The sequence below is a fragment of the Phacochoerus africanus genome, chromosome 16 (assembly GCF_016906955.1).
Source record: "Phacochoerus africanus isolate WHEZ1 chromosome 16, ROS_Pafr_v1, whole genome shotgun sequence".
In the NCBI taxonomy this organism is placed as follows: Eukaryota; Metazoa; Chordata; class Mammalia; order Artiodactyla; family Suidae; genus Phacochoerus; species Phacochoerus africanus.
The window spans coordinates 19,684,609-19,707,389 of NC_062559.1; the positions used below are offsets into that span (position 1 = coordinate 19,684,609).

Here is a 22,781-nt window from a genome sequence, read left to right on the forward strand (position 1 = left end):
CCAGTCTCTGAGGCAGGGACCTGAGGGGCAGAGAACCCCACCCCTGGCATTAACCTGGCCTGAAAGCTCCCCGGTCTGTTCTGCTCTTACCCCCCCCCCCCAAGACTGTGAACACAAGGGTCGGAAGTATGAGCCTGGGGAGAGCTTCCAGCCTGGGGCCGACCCCTGTGAAGTGTGCATCTGTGAGGTAGGTGAGAGCCAGGCTGGGGGCGGGCCACTGAGGAGGGGCAGCCTGGACACTGTGGGAGGGTGTGTCTCTGTGGCCAGGGGGTGAGGCAGGGGCTTGGGCGAAGAGCCAGCAGGGCCAGGAAGTCTGGGGCTGGACCCGGGCCACAGGGGCCGAATGTGGGGCAGGCGGTGGGCAGCCCTTCCTGGCTGGAGTGTAGGTAGAAGTTTGGGAGGAGATGCCTGGGAAGTGCTTGGGGGCCCAATTGGGGAAATTCTATTTGAAAAGTAACAGCCAGGAGTTCCTGTCATGGTTCAGTGGTTAATGAATCTGACTAGCATCCATGAGGATGTGGGTTCAGTCCCTGACATTGCTCAGTGGGTTAAGGATCAGGTGTTGCCGCGAGATGTGGTATAGGCTGCAGACGCGGCTTGGATCCCGTGTTGCTGTGGCTGTGGTGTAGACCGGCAGCTACAGCTCTGATTAGACCCCTAGCCTGGGATCTTCCATATGCCTTGAGTGCGGCCCTAAAAAGCAAAAAGGAAAGAAAAAAAAGAAGGTAACAGCCAGAGGAAGGGTTTTCAGCAGGCAAATGAAATCCCAGATCAGGAGATTAGTGGGATTAGGGAGGAGGGTGGCAGGAGAGTAAAGAAGGGTCAAAAGTCACATGAAGGTTGAGGCCCAAGTGAGCAGGCACTGTCATCGCTGGCGGTTGAGACATGGGGTGAGGAGCAAGTCTAAGGGAGACGCTGAGTCTCTGCCCACTAGAGTCTGGCCTGCCCAAGGCAGATGGAGGAGCGCGGGGTCTGGGGTTGGAAGGGTGGCACTTGGCTTCCATTGCCTGGGACCCACCCTCTGCTCACTCATTCAGCTGCAGCCTGAAGGGCCTCCCAGCGTTCGCTGTCACCGGCGGCAATGTCCCAGCCTGGTGGGCTGCCCCGCCAGCCAGCTACTGCCCCCTGGGCCCCAGCACTGCTGCCCCACCTGTGCCAGTGAGTCTCCAGACTGGGGGGTAGATAAAGAGGGCAGGGCTGCCACCCCCAGAGTGACACTGGAAGAGCTAGTTAGCTCTCCTCCACAGTCCCAACCCTTTCCTGTGTCCCATAGATTGTTCTGGGAGTCCATACCCTGGAGGATGAGATGGGAAGCTAGCAGCATCTCTTGACTCTGACGTCTGATACATCCTGTCCAGCAGGTGGCGCTACTAGAATGGCAGTAGGGCTGGCTGCTGGCTTTTTTTTTTTTTTTTAGTATAGTTAATTTACAATGCTGTGCCAATTTCTGCTGTAAAGCAAAGTGACTCAGCCATACATATGTAAAAATTATTTATTTATTTACCTTTTTAGGGCCACACCATGGCATATGGAGGTTCCCAGGCTAGGGGTCCAATCAGAGCTGTAGCCACCGGCCTACACCACAGCCACAGCAATGCCAGATGCCAGCTGCGTCTGCGACCTACAGCACAGCTTACAGCAACACTGGATCCTTAACCCACTGAGCGAGGCCAGGGATCACGTCCTCATGAATGCTAGTCGGGTTCATTAAACGCTGAGCCAAGATGGGAACTCCTAAATTCTTTTTTTTTTTTTTTAAATATTATTTTCCATCATGATCTCTCCCAGGAGACTGGATATAGTTCCCTGTGCCATAGAGTAGGGCCTCATTGCTTATCCATTCTAAGCGTAATTGTTTGTACATACTAACCCTAAACTCCCAGTCCATCCTAATCCCTCCCCTCTCCCTCTTGGCAACCACAAATCTGTTCTCTATGTCTGTGAGTCTGTTTCTGTTCTGTAGATGGGTTCATTTGTACCATATTTTAGATTCCACATATATGTGATATATGATATTCGTCTATCTCTTTCTGACTTTCTCAACTTAGTATGATAATCTCTAGTTGCATCCATATTGCTACAGAGGCATTATTTCATTCTTTTTATGGCTGAGTAGTATTCCATTGCAGATACGTACACATCTTCTTAATCCCTTCATCTGCTGATGACTTGGCTATTGTGAATAGTGCTATGCAGCGAACATAGGGATGCATGTATCTTTGGGAATCGTAGTTTTGTCTGGCTATATGCCCAGGAGTGGGATTGCTGGATCATAGGGTAGTTTTATATTTGGTTTTCTGAGAAACCTCCACAATGTTTGCCATAGTAGTTGTGCCAATTTACTTTCCTACCAACAGTGGAGGGGGGTTCCCTGGCTGCTGGCTTCTTGAGGGCAGTGATGTTAAGACCAGAGGGGCAGTGAGTGGCCCAGATGCAGATGTGGGGAGAGCTATTCTTCTTTTTTTATTTTTTTTCCCAGTTGTTTTAGGGCCACATCCGAGGCACATGGAGGTTTCCACACTAGAGGTCAAATCGGAGCTGTAGCTGCTGGCCTTCGCCACAGCCACAGCAATGCCAGATCTGAGCTGCATCTGCAACCTACACCACAGTTCACGGCAACGCCAGATCCTTAACCCACTGAGCGAGACCAGGGATTGAACCTGCATCCTCATGGATACTAGTCAGATTTTTTTCCAGTGAGCCATGATGGGAACTCCCAGGAGAACTATTCTTAACACTTGTTAGGATGTGCTACAGGGAAAGAGAAAAAGAATAGTATTTACTAAGCACCTGCTACATGCCATGCACTGTAGTTGACACCTTTAATAAACAGGATCTCATTTAATTCCTACAGTACCCAGTGGAGTACGTATTATTCCCTCTTTACAGTTGAAGAAATTGAGGTTCAGAGAGGTTGACTAATTTGCCTAAAATGGCACAGGCGTGGGAGTGCTGGAGCCAGGTACCTGGCTCATTGTGCCTCCTTCCAGACAATATGAAAGCAAGCGGGAAGGGGAGTAAGCTGGGCGGCCTGATGGTCCTTAGTGACCTGGGGCTAAGGAAGCCACATTTGGTGTGCTTCCAGGCTCCCCATCCTAGCAGCCTAGCAAAGTTCCCTTTCAAATATCTGAACTTTCTTTGCTGAAAGAAAAGAAAAAAGATGTATTTTTCCTGGAGTCAAGGTGTTAGGGACATGGGTATGCCCTGGGCTGAGGATTCTGGGGACACAGTGGGAGGGGGGGTCAACTGGGCTTTTTTCCCTGTACCCCCCACCCCCGCATCTCCCACATTGCCTTCTTATCTTCGCAGAGGCTCTGAGTCACTGCACAGAGGGGCTTCTGGGGTCTGAGCTGGCCCTACCAGACCCCTGCTACACCTGCCAGTGCCAGGTGAGGCTCCTGCCTTGGGGACTCCCCAAGCCCCTTCTCCTTCCTCCTCTGTGGGCTGTGGTTGCGACTCCTCTCCCGCAGCAGCTCCGGGCTTCCCACTTGCCCTGGACAACGTTTTCCCACTTGTCCAGAATGGCCCTACTTAGCTCCTGATCCCTCCCTGTGGCATTCCTGTGTCCTTCCACAGGACCTGACTTGGCTCTGCATTCAGCGGGCTTGTCCTGAGCTCAGCTGTCCCCTGTTGGAGCGTCACACCCCCTCTGGGAGCTGCTGCCCTGTGTGCCAAGGTTTGTGCCCGATTTTGTGCTACACGCTCAGAGCTGGAGCCCAGGAGGGAGATGGGAAGGGTGGTGTCCTTGGGCCTAGTGGGCCACATGCAGTGCAGGCTCCAGGCGCAGGTTTCCTCTTCTGCAGAAATGGAGCGCTAGGCACTGGGGGTGGAGGAGGGACCTGTAAGGTCGAGGGAGGCAGGGAATGAAGCCTGGATGCTCAAGGCCTGGCCTGAGCCTTGTCAGGGGGCTCAGAGGCCCCAGGTCCACTCTAAGACATTATACTGCTGAGCTGGCAGCCAGCCCAGAGAAGGTTCCAGCCTCTGGCTCTCCTGGCTTCCGGGACACCCTGGGCATCCTGAGCACTGGTGCAGGGTCTGCCATCCAGGAGGCCCCATGGTGCTGGTTGAAGAAATCCACAGCCTCGGGGTGCTAACTGGATGGGGTGGGCCCCGCCCCGGGCATTGAGGGTGAGCTCACGCAGCTGGAATAACGGTGCTCCCCCACCCCCATTTCTTCCTCCTCAGAATGTGTGGTGGACGTTGACGGCCGGAGAGTGGCGGATGGAGAGAGCTGGCAGGACCCCAGCAACGCCTGTATCACTTGCACCTGCCGTGTGAGCTGCGGGTGGGAGGGTGGGAGGTGGAAGACAGAGAGATGGATAAAGGGAGGAGTCTCAGGACCAGATAATATGGGGTCTCCAAGTAATTAGAAAAAGGCGCCCCCTCTGGGTGAGGGGGCAGAGGCATCCCCACTTGAACTTGAAGTGGGTGCTTTCCTGGGGCAGGGGCAGAAAGAGAAGGGGCTGCTGCCCTAGCCCCTGATCCAGATCCCCAGAAGTGTGAGGCCAGAGACTCCGCCCTGCTGAAAATCCCTAGAGCAATGACATCTGTCTTCAGCGGGGCCACGTGGATTGCCACCTTCAGGAGTGCCAGGCCCCCTCCTGCCCCCACGGCTGGGCGAAGGTGCGGGAGGCTGGCAGGTGCTGTGAGAGATGCCAAGGTGCGGGCCAGGGAGATGGGGGGAAGTGAAGGAAAGACCCATGGTGAGGGACGAGAAGAAGACCGCCGCCCCCTCCTGTCCCCTCAGCCCCCACCCAGTCCTGCTTGCACCAGGGCCAGCAGGTGGCCTCTGGGGAGCACTGGGCCGTGGATGCCTGCACCAGCTGTTCCTGCGTGGCCGGCACCGTGCGCTGCCACAGCCAGCGCTGCCCTCTGCTCTTCTGCAATCCGGTGAGTGCCGAGGTCTGGGCCTGGTAGGATCTGAGGGGAGGAGGCACGGAGGCATCGCCCTCTCGGTCAGCTGCAAGAGAGAGGAGGCTGGGCTTGTCCAGGTCCTGCAGTTCCCGATGTGGCCACGAGGTGGCGCCCTGACCCCGCCAGCAGGGAGCCCTGGAGCCCTGGTGATTCCTGGGCGATCCTCTGCCCTCGGGGAGGCTCTGCTTTGGGGGCCGCCGGGAAGGCGGCTTGTTTGTCTGACAGTGACTGGGGCGGAGGCCAGGACGAGGCCCCGGCCCTGCATCCCGGCAGCTGCTGCCCGCACTGTCTGCCCCGGCCCGCTTCCTGCATGGCCTTCGGAGATCCTCATTACCGCACCTTCGACGGCCGCCTGCTGCACTTCCAGGGCAGCTGCAGCTATGTGCTGGCCAAGGACTGCCGTGGAGGGAACTTCAGGTGCGCAACTCCCTCTGCCTTCTCCCTGATCCCGCTACTCCTGTCCCTGCTGACCACTGCGCCCGGGCCTCCCACACCGCAGCGTGCACGTGACCAACGATGACCGGGGCCGGAGTGGCGTGTCCTGGACCCAGGAGGTGGCGGTGCTGCTGGGAGACGTGACCGTGCAGCTACTGCAGGGCAGGGTGGTCACGGTGAGCAGAGCTGAGGACCCAGGGAAGGTCGGTCAGGCTGTTGACTCGTGCGTGCTGACGTTGCTTCTCCTCCAGGTGGATGGGCGCCCAGTGGCCTTGCCCTTCCTGCGGGAGCCTCTTCTGTACGCGGAGCTGCGGGGACGCACGGTGATCCTGCATGCCCAATCAGGGCTCCAGGTGCCACCCGGGGGAGCGGAGGGCAGGGGAGCCTCAGGCCTGTTCAAGCATCTGTCATCTGTAGAGGGAGTGGGGATACCAGCTACCTTCCAGGCCGTATGAGGCCAAGGAGGTGATTTCGTTCTGCTGGATTCGGAGGGGAGGGGAGCAATCAGGGTTAGACACCTCCAGGTGCAATGAAAGGAGTTCTGAGCCTGGTTTCCCATCTTGACTCAGTCACAAAACGCCAGGGTTCTCTCTCTCTCTCTCTTTTTTTTGGGGGGAGGAGGGGGCACACCAGTGGCATATATAAGTTCCCAGGATAGGGGTCAAATTGGAGCTGTAGCTGCTGGCCTACACCATAGCCATAGCCATAGCAATGCAGGATCTGAGCCTCGTCTGTGACAGCTCACGGCAATGCCAGATCCTTAACCCACAGAGCGAGGCCGGGTTTGAACCTGCATTCTCATGGATGCTAGTCAGATTCGTTAACCACTGAGCCACGATGGGAATTCCACACCAGGGTTCTTAAGCCATTACCTTAGGCCAGTCCTCTCTGGGCCTCAGCTTTCCTGTCTGTCAAATGGGGAAAGGGTTAGTTGAGGGAAGGTGTCAACTAAGGTCTCTTAGGTGGTTTCAGGGATTCCTTCCAGTTCGCATGTCAAAGAGTAATTCACTCCCCTGCCTCCAGCAACAAACACATTTGTAAATTTATAAAATAAGACTTGTCTAAACTTATGACACAGACTCCAGGAGGTCCCCTTGTGGCTCAGTGGAAGTGAATATGACTAGTATCCATGAGAATTTGGGTTCAATCCCTGGCCTTAGTGGGTTAAGGATCCAGCATTGCTGTGAGCTGTGGTGTAGGTTGCAGACTTGGCTTGGATCCTGCATTGCTGTGGCTGTGGCTTAGGCTGGCATTTGCAGCTCCGATTTGACCCCTAGCCTGGGAACTTCCATATTGTGTAGATGCGGCCCTAAACACGCACACACGTACACAAAAACTTATGATACAGACTAATTAGGCTTTGGGGACACAGTTCAGGAATGGTGACGGGAGAAGGTCCCCTCCTGAGAGAGCTTTGGGTAGCTCTTGGCATCTTCTATGTTTGCCCAGGGCTGACACAGCAGGTGCCTTGCCTGACCTTGGCCTGCACAGCCTCCCTTCCAGAAAGTGCCTCCATCTGTCCATTCTCCTCCCCTACAGCAGGGGGCGTGCTGACTCAGTGTGTACAGCCAGGCAGGATAGGCCCTGGGCTTTTGGTTTTTTTTTTTTTTAGATTTTTATTTTTTCTATTATAGTTTATTTACAATGTTCTGTCAATTTCTGCTGTACAGCAAAGTGACCCAGTCATATAGATATATATACACATATACACACACACTTTTTCTCACATCCTTCTCCATCATGTCCCATCCCAAGTGACTAGACCTAGTCCCCAGCGCAGTACAGCAGGATCTCATCGTGGCCCTGGGCTTCGAGCGGGCCCTGCATTTCCCCACTCGCCACTCCCAGCCTCTCTGCGCAGGTGCTGTGGGATGGGCAGTCCCAGGTGGAGGTGAGAGTGCCCGGCTCCTACCGGGGCCAGGTTTGTGGGCTCTGTGGCAACTTCAATGGCTTTGCCCAGGATGATCTGCGCGGCCCTGAGGGGTTGCTCCTGTCCACTGAGGCTGCCTTCGGGAATAGCTGGCAGGTGAGTGGCACAGGAGTTAGGGGTGCTGGGAAAGGCTCAGTTGAGTATGAGTCTCAGAACTGCCCTCTCTCTGCTATGGAAAGGAGGGTTGGACACAAGATGGGCTTGGGGGCTTTCAGGGAGGTTTGGGGGCTTCTCACCTGTCATGGTGCTGGAGGAGACAGGATGGCCTGTTGAAAGGGATCTCATCATCTGAATCCCCAACCCTGCTTTGCCACTCACTGGCTGTCTGATCTTGGACAAGTCACTTTGCTGCTCTGGGCCTTACATTGTCCATCTGTAAAATGGGCACAAAGGAAAAGGCGCTGATGCTTCCTTTGTCATTCTTGTGAGAGGTTTTTGAGGCTAAAACAAATGTGTTTTGTGAAAACTGCTTTGAAGGCACAGCACACAAAGGTCAGCTGCCAGCGGGTGCTGTTACATCAGGGTTGCTCTCTCCACCTAGGTCCCAGAGGGGCCCGGACCTGGCCGGCCCTGTTCCAAGGGCCAAGAAGTGGATCCGTGCCGGGCAGCAGGGTACCGTGCCAGGCGGGAGGCCAATGCCCGGTGTGGGGTGCTCAAGTCCTCCCCATTCAGTCGCTGCCACGCTGTGGTGCCACTGGAGCCCTTCTTCGCCGCCTGCGTGTATGACCTCTGCGCCTGTGGCCTTGGCTCCGCAGCTGACACCTGCCTCTGTGATGCCCTGGAAGCGTATGCCAGCCACTGTCGCCAAGCAGGGGTGACGCCTGCTTGGCGGGGCCCCACGCTCTGTGGTGAGGGGATATGCCCAGTGCAAGTTGGGGAAGGGGTGGCCCAGGGTAGGTACAGGGAGGGTCACATGGGGTGAGCCTGGGGACTGGAACAGTGACCATGCCTTGCCCTCCGCCTGCAGTGGTGGGCTGCCCCCTGGACCGTGGCTTCATGTTCGATGAGTGTGGCCCGCCTTGTCCCCGCACCTGCTTCAACCAGCACGTGCCCCTGGGGGAGCTGGCGGCACACTGCGTAAGGCCCTGCGTGCCTGGCTGCCAGTGCCCTGCGGGTCTGGTGGAGCACGAGGCCCACTGCATCCCACCGGAGGCCTGCCCCCAAGTCCTCCTCACTGGGGACCAGCTACCCAGCACTCTACCCAGCCCCAGCCGGGAGCCCCAGGGGCCACCCTGAGCCAAGACAACACTGACCAGGACGCATCAGGCCAGAAGTCTTACCTCCAAGAGCAGCTGTCACCCTGCCTGGGCACTGGGGGGGGGGGTCCCACAGAGACCCTGGCCGTGCTGAGTCAGAAGCAGTAAATGAGGGCCTGCCCTGAGATTTCCTTGTGTGTTTCTGTGTTTCCTCCCGGTGCAGGGGTTTGGGTGGGGTGGGGGGGCTGCTTGGAGCATGGGGTCCAGAGGTGAGTGTCCCCAGAGGCAGGATGGTGGCAGGGTGGTGGCTCAGACTGGACCTCACCCTCCACACCTGTATCCCGGGGCTGCCTGGGAAGCCCTGCAGTGAGCAGCAGGAGGACCCAGTGTCCTGGTCCCAGCCCTGCGTTTACACGTAGAGGGTCGTGGGGCCCTCTGTGGATCCAGGGGGAACCATGCAAGGGCTGAGCCGTGTGGGGAAGGGGCTCTGTCCCCACATACCCTCCCCTTTACTCCTGGTCTGGGGGCTGCTGGGTGCTCCGGCACCTCCCGGGCCACTCTAAGAGCTGGTGACACAGATACCCCACACCTGGGATGGGAAACAGAGACAGTGTGTCTGTGGTGAAATATAGACACATGTGATGAAACACACACACACACACATACACACACATTCATAAACCCAGATAAACACATGCATGTGCCAGGTGTGTTTTGCAGCTACACCTCCCGTGGTAGACATGTGGGCAGGGGACACACATGCAGCTTTCAAAGACATGCTCTTTTTTTTCTTTTTTCTTTTCCTTTTTAAGGCTGCACCTGTGGCATATGGAGGTTCCCAGGCTAGGTGTTGAATTGGAGCTATGGCTGCCAGCCACAACCACAGCAACATGGGATCCGAGCCACATCTGTGACCTACACCACAGGTCACAGCAACGCCAGATCCTTAACCCACTGAGCAAGGCCAGGGATTGAACCCCCTTCCTCATGGACACTAGTTGGATTCGTTTCCCTGCGCCACAACAGGAACTCTCTTTTTTTGTCTTTTTTAGGGCTGCACCTGTGGCACATGGAGGTTCCCAGGCTAGGGGTGGAATCGGAGCTATAGCTGCTGGCCTATGCCACAGCCACAGCAATGCGGGAACCGAGCTGCGTCTGTGACCTACACCACACACAGCTCACGGCAATGCTGGATCCTTAACCCACTGAGCGAGGCCAGGGATGGAACCTCAACCTCATGGATACTAGTTGGGTTTGTAACCCACTGCACTACAATGGGAACTCCCTCGAAGATATCCTTAGAGCGGGAAGCACATGGGTTTTGAAATAGAAAAACCATCTATTTCTTTGCCAAGAGAAATCTCTTTTCAAGGCTATGCGACCTTGGTATTTCAGGGAGCTTAACTAAAAGATGAGGGTTCAGGGGACTTGAGTCTTTTGGAGGGGACCCTGGTATTCCAACAGGGAATGAAGAGAGAGTGGTGGGCTGAACCGAGACCCCTGCCTGCATGCTCAGCCTGCTTCGGCTGGGGCCCCTTTCATGGAGCGGTTACAAAGTGGCAGGCGGGCCAGGCTGCTCATGACAGCAGGGGACGTGAAGATCACAGACACTTCACATACCCAGCCCGTCCCCTTGTCGTAGCACGTTCCACCCGCGTCCTCATCTGCTGTGTCTCACGTGTTGCGGGGAATACACACAGTGACTGATGGACAGCTCGGAGCCAGTGCTGGGGGAGCGCATGGCCCTGTCTCTGGGTGAGAGTGACGGTGGCGTGGGTTATTTAGGGCAACGCAGTCTTTGGGGCCCAGTTTTCTTTCTTTTTTTTTTAATTAATCAAAAGGTCAAAGTAAACATTTATTATTAACATAGGAACAGTGAGTGTTGTTCGAGGAATAATTTTTTTTTTTCCCACTGTACAGCAAGGGGGTCAGGTTATCCTTACATGTATACATTTCAATTACATTTTTCCCCCAGCCTTTCTTCTGTTGCAACATGAGTATCTAGACAAAGTTCTCAATACTATTCAGCAGGATCTCCTTGTAAATCTATTCTAAGTTGTGTCTGATAAGCCCAAGCTCCCATCCCTCCCACTCCCTCCCCCTCCCATCAGGCAGCCACAAGTCTCTTCTCCAAGTCCATGATTTTCTTTTCTAAGGAGATGTTCATTTGTGCTGGATATTAGATTCCAGTTATAAGTGATCTCATATGGTATTTGTCTTTGTCTTTCTGGCTCATTTCACTCAGTATGAGATTCTCTAGTTCCATCCATGTTGCTGCAAATGGCATTATGTCATTCTTTTTTATGGCTGAGTAGTATTCCATTGTGTATATATACCACATCTTCCGAATCCAATCCTCTGTCGATGGACATTTGGGTTGTTTCCATGTCTTGGCTATTGTGAATAGTGCTGCAATGAACATGCGGGTGCATGTGTCTCTTTTAAGTAGAGTTTTGTCCGGATAGATGCCCAGGAGTGGGATTGCGGGATCATATGGAAGTTCTATGTATAGATTTCTAAGGTATCTCCAAACTGTTCTCCATAGTGGCTGTACCAGTTTACATTCCCACCAACAGTGTAGGAGGGTTCCCTTTTCTCCACAGCCCCTCCAGCACTTGTTATTTGTGGATTTATTAGTGATGGCCATTCTGACTGGTGTGAGGTGATATCTCATGGTAGTTTTGATTTGCATTTCTCTTATAACCAGCGATGTTGAGCATTTTTTCATGTGTTTGTTGGCCATCTGTATATCTTCTTTGGAGAAATGTCTATTCAGGTCTTTTGCCCATTTTTCCATTGATTGATTGGCTTTTTTGCTGTTGGGTTGTATAAGTTGTTTATATATTCTAGAGATTAAGCCCTTGTCGGTTGCATCATTTGAAACTATTTTCTCCCATTCTGTAAGTTGTCTTTTTGTTTTCTTTTTGGTTTCCTTTGCTGTGCAAAAGCTCTTCAGTTTGATGAGGTCCCATGGGTTTATTTTTGCTCTAATTTCGATTGCTTTGGGAGACTGACCTGAGAAAATATTCATGAGGTTGATGTCAGAGAGTGTTTTGCCTATGTTCTCTTCTAGGAGTTTGATGGTGTCCTGTCGTATATTTAAGTCTTTCAGCCATTTGGAGTTTATTTTGTGCATGGTGTGAAGGTGTGTTCTAGTTTCATTGCTTTGCATGCAGCTGTCCAGGTTTCCCAGCAATGCTTGCTGAATAGACTTTCTTTTTCCCATTTTATGTTCTTGCCTCCCTTGTCAAAGGTTAATTGACCCTAGGTGTCAGGGTTGATTTCCGGGTTCTCTATTCTGTTCCATTGGTCTGTCTGTCTGTTTTGATACCAGTACCACACTGTTTTGATGACTGTGGCTTTGTAGTATTTCTTGAAGTCTGGGAGAGTGATGCCTCCTGCTTGGTTTTTGTTTCTCAGGATTGCTTTGGCGATTCTGGGTCTTTTGTGGTTCCATATAAATGTTTGGATTGTTTGTTCTAGCTCTGTGAAAAATGTCCTGGGTAATTTGATAGGGATTGCATTGAATCTGTAGATTGCTTTGGGTAGTATGGCCATTTTTACAATATTGATTTTCCCAATCCAGGAACATGGAATATCTTTCCATTTCTTTACATCTTCTTTGATTTCTTTGATTAAAGTTTTATAGTTCTCGGCATATAAGTCCTTTACCTCCTTGGTCAGGTGTATTCCGAGGTATTTGATTTTGTGAGGTGCAATTTTAAAAGGTATTATATCTTTGTATTCCTTTTCTAATATGTCATTGCTGGTATACAGAAATGCAACTGACTTCTGAATGTTAATCTTATATCCTGCTACTTTGCTGAATTTATGAATCAGTTCAAGTAGTTTTGGGGTTGAGTCCTTAGGGTTTTCTATGTATAGTATCATGTCATCTGCATACAGTGACAGTTTTATCTCTTCTCTTCCTATATGGATGCCTTTTATTTCTTTTGTTTGTCTAATTGCTGTGGCTAGGACTTCCAAAACTATGTTGAAGAGCAGTGGTGAGAGTGGGCATCCCTGTCTTGTTCCAGATTTGAGTGAGAAGGCTTTCAGTTTTTCCCCATTGAGGATTATATTTGCTGTGGGTTTATCATAAATGGCTTTGATTATGTTCAGGAATGTTCCCTCTATTTGGGGCCCAGTTTTCTTATCTGTAACATGGGGACAAAAATGATACCGCCTACTTCATAGAGTTGCTTCAAGGAAGGATTAGGTGTATGCAGCCTTTCGTGACCTGGCAGGGTGTGAGCTGTTGGGAGCTGCTGTCTGCATCGGGCGTAGTGCACATCGATACAACGCAGCAGCAGGCGTCTTAGGAACAGTCAACATTTGAGCAACACGGATTTGAACTGCACGGGTCTGCTTATACCCGGATTTTTCTCATAGTAAGCACTGCAGTACGACACCATCTGAGGTAGGGTGAATCTCTGATATGGAGGACCAACTATAAGCTGTATGCGGATTTTTTTTTTTTTTTTTTTGCTTTTTAGGGCCACACCCATGGCATATGGAGGTTCCCAGGGTAGGGGTCGAATCGGAGCTACAGCTGCTGCTCTACACCACAGCCACAGCCACAGCAACGCCAGATCTGAGCTGTGTCTTTGACCTACACCACAGCTCATGGCAACACCAGATCCTTAACCTACTGAGTGAGGCCTGGGATTGAACCCTCAACCTCATGGTTTCTAGTCGGATTCATTTCTGCCGCACCACTCCTACATGTGGATTTTTGATTGCGAAGAGGGGTGGGGCCCCCAACCCCCGAATTTTTTGTGGGGCCCCCAACCCCCGAATTTTTTAAGGTTCACCTGTGTATATAAGACAGATGCTTGGGAGTTCCCATTGTGGCTCATTGGATTAAGAGCCTGACTAGTATCCATAAGGACACAGATTCGATCCCTGGCTTCGCTCAGTGTGTTAAGGATCTGGCGTTGCCTGAGCTATGGTTGGATCTCACATCGCTATGGCTGTGGTGTAGGCTGCCAGCTGGAGCTCCAATTTGACCCCTAGCCTGGGAACTTCCATGTGCTTCGGGTGCAGCCTCAAAAAGACAAACAAAACCGCCGATGCTCACTGGGAACTGCCAGCGAGCACAGGCACACCCCTCTCTCCCTGTCAGGGCCTTCACCTGACACTGCCGCCCATGTGGCCAAGACACCTGCAGCAGAGTCGGCCAGTGTCTCTGTGACACTTGGCTGAGGCCCAGGCCCTGGCTCAGATGTCATTATTGCATTATGGACGCCCTGCATTATTGATCTCAGGGGCCTCTGGCTCCTCCTTGCTCTGTTCCCAGCTCCTGGCCCTCCTTCTCTCTCCAGGAGCAGCAGGAGAGGAGGGGAAACGTCAGCCCTGGCCCCCTACCCCATGGAGCAGGCAGCCACACCCGGGGGCCTAGGGCTCCCTTGCAGCCCCCAGCAGGCCCTGGCGCTGTACCAGCACCTCTTCGGGTGCCCCGCAGGCCTGGGCCAGCTCCGGGTTGCCCTGCGGCAGGTGAGAGCAGCAGGGCTCCGTCTCTGAGGGGCAGGGTCTCCGTGGGGTCTGACTCTACTTTGCCTCCCCAGGTACAAGAGGGCCAGGCCTGCCGCTCAGGCTTGGAACTACCCACCGCCCTGCTGCAGATGGAGCGGAGGCGGCGGGCCCAGGAGAAGGTAGGGGCCGGGGTGGTGGTGGCAAGGGTAGCATGGGTGACCCCTGACATCCTGGCACCCTATATTCCTACAGCTCCTGTGGGACTTGGAGCTGCTGACTGGGGCGGGGCTGGGCCTCTTCTGGCCCCCCTGGGCCCAGTTCTGCGGTCTGAGGGGCCAGGCCCAGGGTGCAGGGAGCCAGTGCAGCAAGCTCCGCGGGAGGATGGAAAGCACTGAGCGGCTGATGAGAGAGGTGAGCTGGAGCGTGGCTGAGGGCGGGGGCCCAGTGACACACGGAGTCCAGAAATAGGAGTATGGGCTTTGGAGACAGATGGATCTGAGTTCGAATCTCTGCTCCGATACCCCCTGTGTTCTGCAAGCCTGTTTCCTCAGCTACAAAACGGGGAAGATAATGGCTCTTTCTCAGAGGGCTGCAGGGTGGATGTGAACTCATCTGTGCGTAAAGGGTTTTAGCACGGCGCCTGGCACGCAGGACAGTTCAGGCCCGTTACCATCCCATAATGAACTCGTGGTCAAATCAACCGCACAGTGACACGTAGAGTCAGATATGGCTGCAGCAAGGAGGGAAAGCAGGCCTGGCGGGGCCCAGAGGGCAGAGGCTCTGGTGCCCAGGGCTGGTGGCTGGGCCCACCCCTCTAGGAAGGAGGGTGCCGTGGCCGCTGGGATGTGTCTCCCAGTCCTGGTTCAGCCACTCACTGCCTGAGGCCCTTTGGGCAGGTTAGCGGCTGTAGAGGGAGGAGTGTTAGTGATGATGGCTAAGGAGGTGCCCAGCCAGCACTTTTGGCCGGGCACGCAGTCTCATCTGAAGGCTCGAGTGGCAGGAGGGATCCATGTCCAGGCTCCTTCACTCGGGGGAGAGGAGGAGGTGGTCGCACGGGGCAGAGATGATGGGAGGAGGGGTCACTGGGGGCTCTTAGAAGCTGCCTCTCATCTTGGGGATAGTGCCCTATGGACCTGGGCAACCCCTCAACCCTTCCAGAATTCCAGGCAGTGCCCATCATCCCAGGCTGAGGACTCCCTGAGCCAGAGCCATCAGCTCCTGGGGGGGTAAGTATCCCAGGGAATTTAATCCACTCCCTGTTGCCACTGAAAGCGACCCAGCACTGGACCCTTGGCCCTGTCTCCCTCCACAGCCCTGCCCAGTGACCCCTCCTAGTGCCCCCAGCTCCTCCTGGGCCTCTCAGTTGTACCCATGTGTTGCCCTGGAGCCCCTGGGAAGGGTAACTGTGTGTTCCAGCTCCTGGGAGCCAGTGGTGGGTACAGGGGTGGGGAAGGCTGCCCTGGACTGAGTTGGGTTGGGTGACAGAGTGGGAATGCTGAGCAGCCTGCTGGGGGCAGAGCGGCTGGCACACCGGCTGTGCCCCCACCTGCATCCCCAGCCCAGATGCAGGGGGTGCATCTGAGGCAGTCTTTGTACCCCTGCAGGGGGAAAGTAGTGGCCCCATCATCGGCCCCGGATCTGGGTGAAGCCAGGAGTGATACGGATGCAAGGCCTGAGAGCCCCAGCATGCCTGCAGAGGAGCCCACAACAGGTACGTTGACCAGCGGGGTTGGCAGAACAGGAGACCCTGGGCTGGAGGGGCCAGCAGAGACTGGGAGGAGTGGGGGACCCTTCACCCCAAGTCCCAGGATTCCAGTCCATCCTCACCTACTCTTCATCTCATACCTTCTTTGGGGATTCAGGGGACAGCCAGCAGGCTTTCCTTTATATGCCGGTTCCACCTGATTGGAGCCAGAGGGCTCAGGTACCGCGGTCCAGGAAGATTCTGAAGCTAAGGCGGGGCTCAGAGGAGAGGGTTCTGGGAATGCCTGTCTGTGGTTGCCCAGGGAGGAGGGAGTGGCGTGGCAGCTCCAAGCTGCCTAGTTGCCACCCTCATGCCAGGTGCTGGGGAGATACCAAGCGCAAGAAAGACTGGGCCCATCACTTATCCTCATCTCCGAGGACATCACAGCCTAGTGAAGAGTATGACAATGAATAGGTGACTACAATTCAGTGGGATGGAGTTCCCATTGTGGTGCAGGGGAAATGAATCCACCTAGTAACAATGAGGTTGCAGGTTCGATCCCTGGCCCCGCTCAGTGGGTTAAGGATCTGTCGTTGCCATGAGCTGTGGCGTAGGTTGCAGACACGGCTCAGATCTGGTGTTGCTGTGGCTGCGGCGTAGGCCAGCAGCTGTAGCTCTGATTCCACCCCTACCCTGGGAAGCTCCATATGCTGCGGGTACGGCCCTAGAATTCAATGGGATAGAGGCTGTGAGCCTTAAATGAAATGAGCTTTCAAATGATTTGTTAAATAATCAGCCTAGAAAAGTCATAAGCTTTTGGCTGTGCCACCATGCGCAGGAGAGAAGAGGACAGGGGCAATGAGTATTTTCTAATTGACAGAGAAATTTTTACAAGTATATTCTCTCTTGGGAATACGCGGATGGGAGCCATCAATTACAACTTTATAACCAGTGAAATAAACGATTTGGTAAGGCAACAGATCAGAACTGCAGGGGGACAGGGGTTGGAGGTTATTTTAACAGTTCATGGCAGTAATTTCTAAAGGCTTGGGTGTCTTATCAGACTCCTTTGTTCAAAACTCTTCAAAAGACAGATTTGTTTTCACTGAGTGCATTCCCACTTGGTAACTGTTATGAATATTCACACATCCATATTGCATAAAGATAGCATTTCTTGTGAGAGCTCTCAATTTAAGACCTTAGAAAATCAGGTTCTTTTCCGTAGTTTTATGGATGCAAAATGATGCTCCATCCTCCACAGCTGCAAAGGAGCAGCAACATTTCATCTCCTTTTTTAGATCCCTTTTGTTAATTATAAAGACTTGCAGTTTTTAGGCTACTCTGGCCTCAAATTCCACTTCTTGAGTTTCATTTGATTTTGCGGTCAGAAACCAAGAATGAGCTAAAGAAGGTTTTATCCTTAATAATAGGAAAGTTAAGGAGTTCCTGTCGTGGCTCAGCAGAAACGAATCTGACTAGGAAGCTTGAGGTTGCGGGTTCCATCCCTGGCTTCGCTCAGTGGGTTGAGGCTCTGGCATTGCCGTGAGCTGTGGTGTAGGTTGCAGATGCAGCTTGGATCTGGCGTGGCTGTGGCTGTGGTGTAGGCAGGCAGCTACAGCTCCGATTAGACCCCTAGCCTGGGAACCTCCATATACCACGGGTGCGGCCCTAAAAAGATAAAAAGACAAACAAAAATAGGGAAGTTATGTGCCTATGATGGAGCTGGATGGGAACACAAGAGCAAAGTGAGAGAATCCTTATGAGGAACCGAGGAGCCTGGCAAACAGTCCCTTCCTGCTCCTGGGCCGCCCCTGGCGGTTTTGAGGCAGAGGGTGTGCAGGTTCCTCTGAGGTGGTGCTTGGCTGTTGGCAAGCAAACCATACAGGCAGGCACAGAGCAGACTGAGAAAACAAAGGTGGAATGATGAACTGTGATGGCCTTGAAGTTCCAGCCCCAGCCCTCGGGGGCCCCCCTCGCCTCTGCTGCACTGGGGACTCCCTAGGCGTCTTGGTTCTGGCTCAGTGGAATGTGTGTGCAAGGCTCACACATGAGCGGAAGGCTCGCAACATCTGTCTTTCTTCCTCAGGTTGCTTACAAGAGCTGAACCCCACCACCAGCAGTTGCTTTGGGGAACCAGGAAATGCAGAGTTCAAGGTGAAAGGCTGAAGGGTCCTGGGCACGACCCCTCTCAGATCGGAGATAGCAGGGGTGGGGTCTGCATGGGAGGAAGCTGCTGGGATGAGCAGCCCACAGCCGGGTGGAAGAAGGGTCCCTCACTGAAGCACCTTTTAACTACATAACAGGGGTTTTACAAATTCAGGAATCAGGCAAGGGCCTAACGGAAGTAAGGCCCCCTGGGGCAGCCACTGGGGTCTCTGGGCTCCCCTGGGAGAAGTGGCCCCGGCACAGGGTTCCCTCGCAAATCTGGTACACAGTGCTCTTCCTTCCTAGGACCCGGCCCAGAGGGAAGAGAGGGGGCAGGCAGAGCCCATGCCCCAGAGGCCCCATCCACCATCACCCAGAAGCCCACAAGAGGAACAGCTTGCTCAGGGAGCTCCAGGGCCTTCAGCCCTCCCCTCCCAGGGCCTGCCGGAACCCCAGGATTCCCCAGAGGCACAGGGCTGGAGCCTGAGTCCGGAGAGAGCAGAACTTCAGAAAGTGCTAAGGACTGAGATTCCTCAGGGTCAGAGAGGGGAGGCCCTCCAGGGGGAGGACGAAGAAGTTCCTCAGAGGAAGAGAGAGAAGACACACCAGGATCAGAGCCGGGAGGCCACTCCGGCCCCGAGGGAAGAGGTCCCTGAAGGTCCAAGGACAGAGGCGCCTCAAGGTCAAAGCGGAAGTCGCGCTAAGTGCCGGAGAAAGGACGCCCTCCAGGAGGCCCGGGAGGATTCTCCCAAGGGCCTTCCGTCTTCCGAGGGCCGAGGCCGTGTCCCCCAAGCCTGGGAGGTGGCTGGGGGAGAAGGGGAGGAAGGCGGCTCCCTGAGAATTGGGGGGCACTTCTGCAGGTCTCTGGGAGAACAGATGCCCCGGCCCGGGGGAAAGACCGCTCAGCTGATGCCGGTTAAGACCGATGACCAGAAAGCAGAGACGACACCGGCCGCGGGAGAGCAGAGGCCCGCCGGGGAGGGAGCGCGAGCTCGCCTTCCGCCCGCGACCAGGTCTCCGCTCGCAGGCGCGGGAGCCGGGATGCTGGCGGCCCTACGCACTAGGGGCTCCGGCCAGTCGGAGCGCCTAGAAGCGCTCCCGGGGCACCTGGCCCTGGTGCGCGATCTGCACGCGCTCCAGGGCCCGGGAAGAAGCCCCAACCCCGCGAAGCAGGAAGTGGGCGGCTCCACAGGGCTCCCAGGCGCCCTCGGAGAGCGGAGGGGCGGCTCTGAGGCCCCCAAGGCCTCGAAGGCCGCGTGGCCCGAGGCCCCGGGCAGGCACAGGGCGTCCGCGGCCGTGAGCGCTGCGCAGCAGGAGACGGCTCTGCAGCAGCTGCTGGAGTTGCACCGGGAGGCCCGGCGCCGGCGGCGGCAGGATCGCGAGCAGCAGCGGCTCCGGGTGCGCGGCCGGGCCGGGAGGGCCTGCGAGCGGGCAGGGCACGGAGCGGCCGCGGGTTGGCCGCTGACAGAGGCCTCCTTCAGGTCCTGGAACGCCTCCGCCTCGCCAGGAACCGCCACTGCCGGGTGCACCCCCTGGGACCCCCAACGAGTCCAGCCCAGCTCCCGCCACAGGCAAGAGGCCCAGGAGAAGGCGGTGGGGCCACGCCGACCCTGTCCGGCGGCGGGCGGCGGAGCTGGGCGCAACCCGGGTGCCTCTGAAGTGCGTGCCCCGCGCGCTTGGGATGACACCTGCGGAGAGCGGGAGGCGGCTCTGCCGGGTGCTGCCCCCTGCTGGCCGCAGCGAGCCCGGGGGCTGGGAGGCGGGGGGCTCAGCGCTTGGCGCCCCCCCCCCCCCAGGAGGACGCGGCGGGGCGGCGGCGGGCCCTGCGGGAGCAGCTGGAGCAAATGCACCGGGAGAGAACCGGGCGGCTGCGAGCCCTCGGAGCCAGGTGAGGGGGCGGGCGCGGTGGGGCGGGGGGTGGCTCGTGGGGTGGTAGCGGTACCCTCTCCCTGGCACCTGAGATGACAGGCCACTCTCCCCAGGAACACCCAGAACTTCCAGCAGTTACTGTGGCCCCCTGGCGCTGAGGAGCCTGCGTCTGGACAGCATCGCTCGCCCTTCCCAGCCCCTTCCAATCCTCACAGGGATGGTTAAAGAGATGAGGGTTCTTGAAGGATAAAGAGGGCAACCTGCATGCAGTTCAGAGGTAGTTTCAAAAAGGCCCAGAAAGCAGCGTCAGGGCTTGGGAGAGCCAAACAGACGTACACCGCAGCTTCACCCCACTTGGAGGTGTGCGATTTCTTCTGCCCTCCCCTAAGCCCACTGCCTGGCCCAGGGTCAGAGAGCCAGGTCCCGGGGGTCAAGCAGTGCGAAGGCCCCATTCTTGCGGAAGAAAGATTCAATGCGGCACATCTTGCAGGAGACCTGTTCTTGCTTCACTGGGGGGCCTGGAAAAAGATGTCAGAAGCCAGGAATGGGTTTCTGAGAAAGGAACCCGGAGCGCACCACGGCCCTGCCTGCCTTACCCTAGGAACCTGCTTATCTTGTATCCACTTTGTGTGAAGCAATAAAAAGAAGTGCTTCTGAGGAGTGGGGGCTGTGCGAAAACAGGGAGCTGGTTGGCTGTTGGGATCAGCAGTGATGGCCAAATGCCAGTCAGCTGTGTGCCAGCTTGTCACAGGGACGGGCAGAGCTAGACTTCTCCGGGGCAGATAGGGCTTCCTTCTACTTCCTGCTCCCCTTTTGGGGCTCCCTTCCTGCTTTTGTTCTTAAATTGTTCCCTTTCCTCCCCCTTTAGGGCCCTGGGGAAAGTGGGGACCCTTTTTAAGGCAAAACTTCAACTGCGTTTATCCCCAACCATCCACGTCTTCCGCACAGGCCCTCCAGGAGCTGGAGAAAATGCAGGACTGAGTAGTCTCACCTGAGATTCCTGACCACAGACAGCCAAGGCACACTCTGCCTCACCCAGCAATCTCACCGGCACTCCCTGGAATATTCTTTTTTCCCACACCTTGACTTTCTCTTCAAACACCACCATTGCCTCCACGCCCCTCCCTCCCAGCTGATCAATGTCACTGGTCCAGCTGGACAGCCTTCGTGCCAATGCCACCTCCCTACTCCTCACTGTGTGCCCTGCCTTCTCCTATTTAATCCAGCCTCCAGGGCTCCCTGGGTGAGCTCACCCAGTCTCAGGGTTTTAAAGAGCGCTTGTATCCAGACGACCCCCAAATGTACATCTTCCGCTCAGACCTCACTCCAGAGGGCAACCCCCATGCACATCGGACTCGGCCAGCCCTGACCTGACTTCACACTACCCCGCCCCCAGTCCTGCTCCCTTCCCAGTCACCCCTGGGAGACCAAGCCAAACCCGTGGGCAAAGCCACTGCACTCTCATTCCTTTTCCTATTCAACCGATCAATAAATTTCATTGATTCTTCCTCCAAAACATAGCTGGAATCTATTTCAGGTCTACTGCTCATCACCCTAGCCCAAGCCGTCATCATCTCTTGCCAGGGTAACACCTGTCCCTGAAAAGGCCATTAACTACAGAGTAGTCAGGGTGATTTTTTTTTTTTTTTTTTTGCTTTTTAGGGCTGCACCCATGGCATATAGAGGTTCCCAGCCTAGTGGTTGAATCAGAGCTACAGCTGCCAGCTTACGCCACAGCCACAGCAATGCAAAATCCAAGCTGCATCTGTGACCCACACCACAGCTCAAGGCAATGCCGGATCCTTAACCCACTGAACGAGGGCAGGGATTGAACCCGCGACCTCATGCCTCTTAGTCGGATTTGTTTCCGCTGTACCACGACAGGAACTCCGGGTGATTTTTTGTTTTTTAAAGTAAATCAGTATCATTCACCTGTTTAAGACTCTCTGTGGCTTCCCCTCTCACTTAGAATAAAACCCCAACTCCTCATTGAGCTCACTCTGCCTTTAGGTCCCCAGAGAGGCCTTTCCTGACGATGCCGCCTAAAGCAGCACACGCCCCACCTCATCGCGCCTACTTTCATCATGGGACTTGGCTCTTTTGCTCTTATGTTTACGGCCCAGATCCCCCACTGGAATGCCCCCCGCCCCAGAATAGCGTCCACGTGTGCCTAGTGGCAAGATCACTGCCTGGCTTGCGGCAGGTGCCCCGTGTTTGCGAGGTAAGTTCCGGGAGGTCGGGGCTCACCCAGCTGCCAGCCATACGTGAAGTTGCTGGTGATGGGGAAGTGGTAGCGCGTCTCTGGCATGTCCAGTTTGCGGGTGTTGAGGTAGCGGTAGCGGCCCTGGAAGTCGTGGGAGATGCCTTCATACAGCAGGGCCCGGGTGGCAGGCGGTGCTGGCCGCATGTCTGACTGGATAGGAGCTTCCGGGGCAGGGCTGGGGGCTCTGGAAGGAAGGGCTCTGAGGGCAGGCGGGGGGGACGGCGGGGCTTTGTGGGGCAGTGTAGGCAGCTTGAGGGGTAGGTGGGCTGCAGCCTTAGCCTTCTGCTTGGCCTTCACCATCGACCCGTACTTGCGGTGCCATTCGCAGCCCAACATCTTCTCCCTCAGATATTCCTCCTTCCAGAAGTTCTGCAGCACCGTGTCCATGTTGAGGTGCCGTGACATGGTGGCAACGGAAGAAGCGGGACCAGGGTGACTGCAGCTGAGGGGTGAGCAGAGCAAGCAGAGTCCTCTGACAGCAGGTGGCTGCCCAGGGACCGTCACTCGGCAACCAAGCCCCACATCACACAGGGCCATGCCCTCGGCACACCTCACGTGCCCTGCTTGCTGAGGTGGCCTCAGGCCAGGGTCCACGAGGTAAGAGCCTTGATTCCCAAACCTTCTGTAGGACCCAGGCTGGTACCACTGGCTTCCAGGTTTTCTGTGATTTCTGCTTCCATTCCTTGAGGTCAGGTCCCCTCCCAGCTAATAGAGACTCGAGTGGGGGCCTCGGGGGTCTGGACACAAGCCTCTTTCCATCCCTCCCTGCCAGAGCTGGTCATCTTTCATTCAGAGGGCTGGTCCTTGAGTTATGGCCTCCCGGCACAATCTTCCTGGTCGAACACTTCTGTGCTGGGGTCTCCGGCAGAA

At 55.4% G+C, this 22,781-nt stretch overlaps 3 protein-coding genes across 5 annotated transcripts in view; 2 read left to right on the forward strand and 1 right to left on the reverse strand.

Moving 5' to 3' along the window:
• KCP (kielin cysteine rich BMP regulator) overlaps nucleotides 1–8,662 on the forward strand; it is a 52,479-nt gene extending 43,817 nt beyond the window's left edge. The window contains exons 30-42 of the mRNA XM_047763117.1: nucleotides 105–187; nucleotides 1,038–1,158; nucleotides 3,310–3,389; nucleotides 3,577–3,676; nucleotides 4,186–4,274; nucleotides 4,558–4,660; nucleotides 4,748–4,890; nucleotides 5,159–5,331; nucleotides 5,414–5,525; nucleotides 5,601–5,702; nucleotides 7,211–7,375; nucleotides 7,821–8,127; nucleotides 8,247–8,662. Coding sequence (XP_047619073.1) covers nucleotides 105–187; nucleotides 1,038–1,158; nucleotides 3,310–3,389; nucleotides 3,577–3,676; nucleotides 4,186–4,274; nucleotides 4,558–4,660; nucleotides 4,748–4,890; nucleotides 5,159–5,331; nucleotides 5,414–5,525; nucleotides 5,601–5,702; nucleotides 7,211–7,375; nucleotides 7,821–8,127; nucleotides 8,247–8,515 — 1,847 coding nt within the window. The 3' untranslated portion in view covers nucleotides 8,516–8,662. The remainder of the gene's footprint in view (nucleotides 1–104; nucleotides 188–1,037; nucleotides 1,159–3,309; nucleotides 3,390–3,576; nucleotides 3,677–4,185; nucleotides 4,275–4,557; nucleotides 4,661–4,747; nucleotides 4,891–5,158; nucleotides 5,332–5,413; nucleotides 5,526–5,600; nucleotides 5,703–7,210; nucleotides 7,376–7,820; nucleotides 8,128–8,246) is intronic.
• Nucleotides 8,663–18,040: 9,378 nt separating this feature from the next.
• LOC125117739 (fibrous sheath CABYR-binding protein-like) lies at nucleotides 18,041–21,283 on the forward strand. 3 transcript variants are annotated; one of them, XM_047763824.1, is made up of 3 exons: nucleotides 18,041–19,177; nucleotides 19,261–19,667; nucleotides 20,517–21,283. In XM_047763824.1, the coding sequence occupies exons 1-2, from the start codon at nucleotides 18,125–18,127 to the stop codon at nucleotides 19,435–19,437; spliced, it is 1,230 nt and encodes a 409-aa protein (XP_047619780.1). In that variant the 5' UTR covers nucleotides 18,041–18,124; the 3' UTR covers nucleotides 19,438–19,667; nucleotides 20,517–21,283. The 3 variants fall into 3 exon arrangements, with proteins under 3 accessions (XP_047619780.1, XP_047619781.1, XP_047619779.1); XM_047763825.1 differs by having other exon boundaries at nucleotides 20,597–21,283; XM_047763823.1 differs by lacking the exon at nucleotides 20,517–21,283 and adding an exon at nucleotides 19,762–19,884.
• On the reverse strand, nucleotides 20,057–22,448 carry ATP6V1FNB (ATP6V1F neighbor). The gene is made up of 2 exons (XM_047763826.1): nucleotides 21,896–22,448; nucleotides 20,057–20,166 (listed from the first exon to the last, which is right to left on the reverse strand). The coding sequence occupies exons 1-2, from the start codon at nucleotides 22,446–22,448 to the stop codon at nucleotides 20,057–20,059; spliced, it is 663 nt and encodes a 220-aa protein (XP_047619782.1).
• Nucleotides 22,449–22,781: the final 333 nt, after the last annotated feature.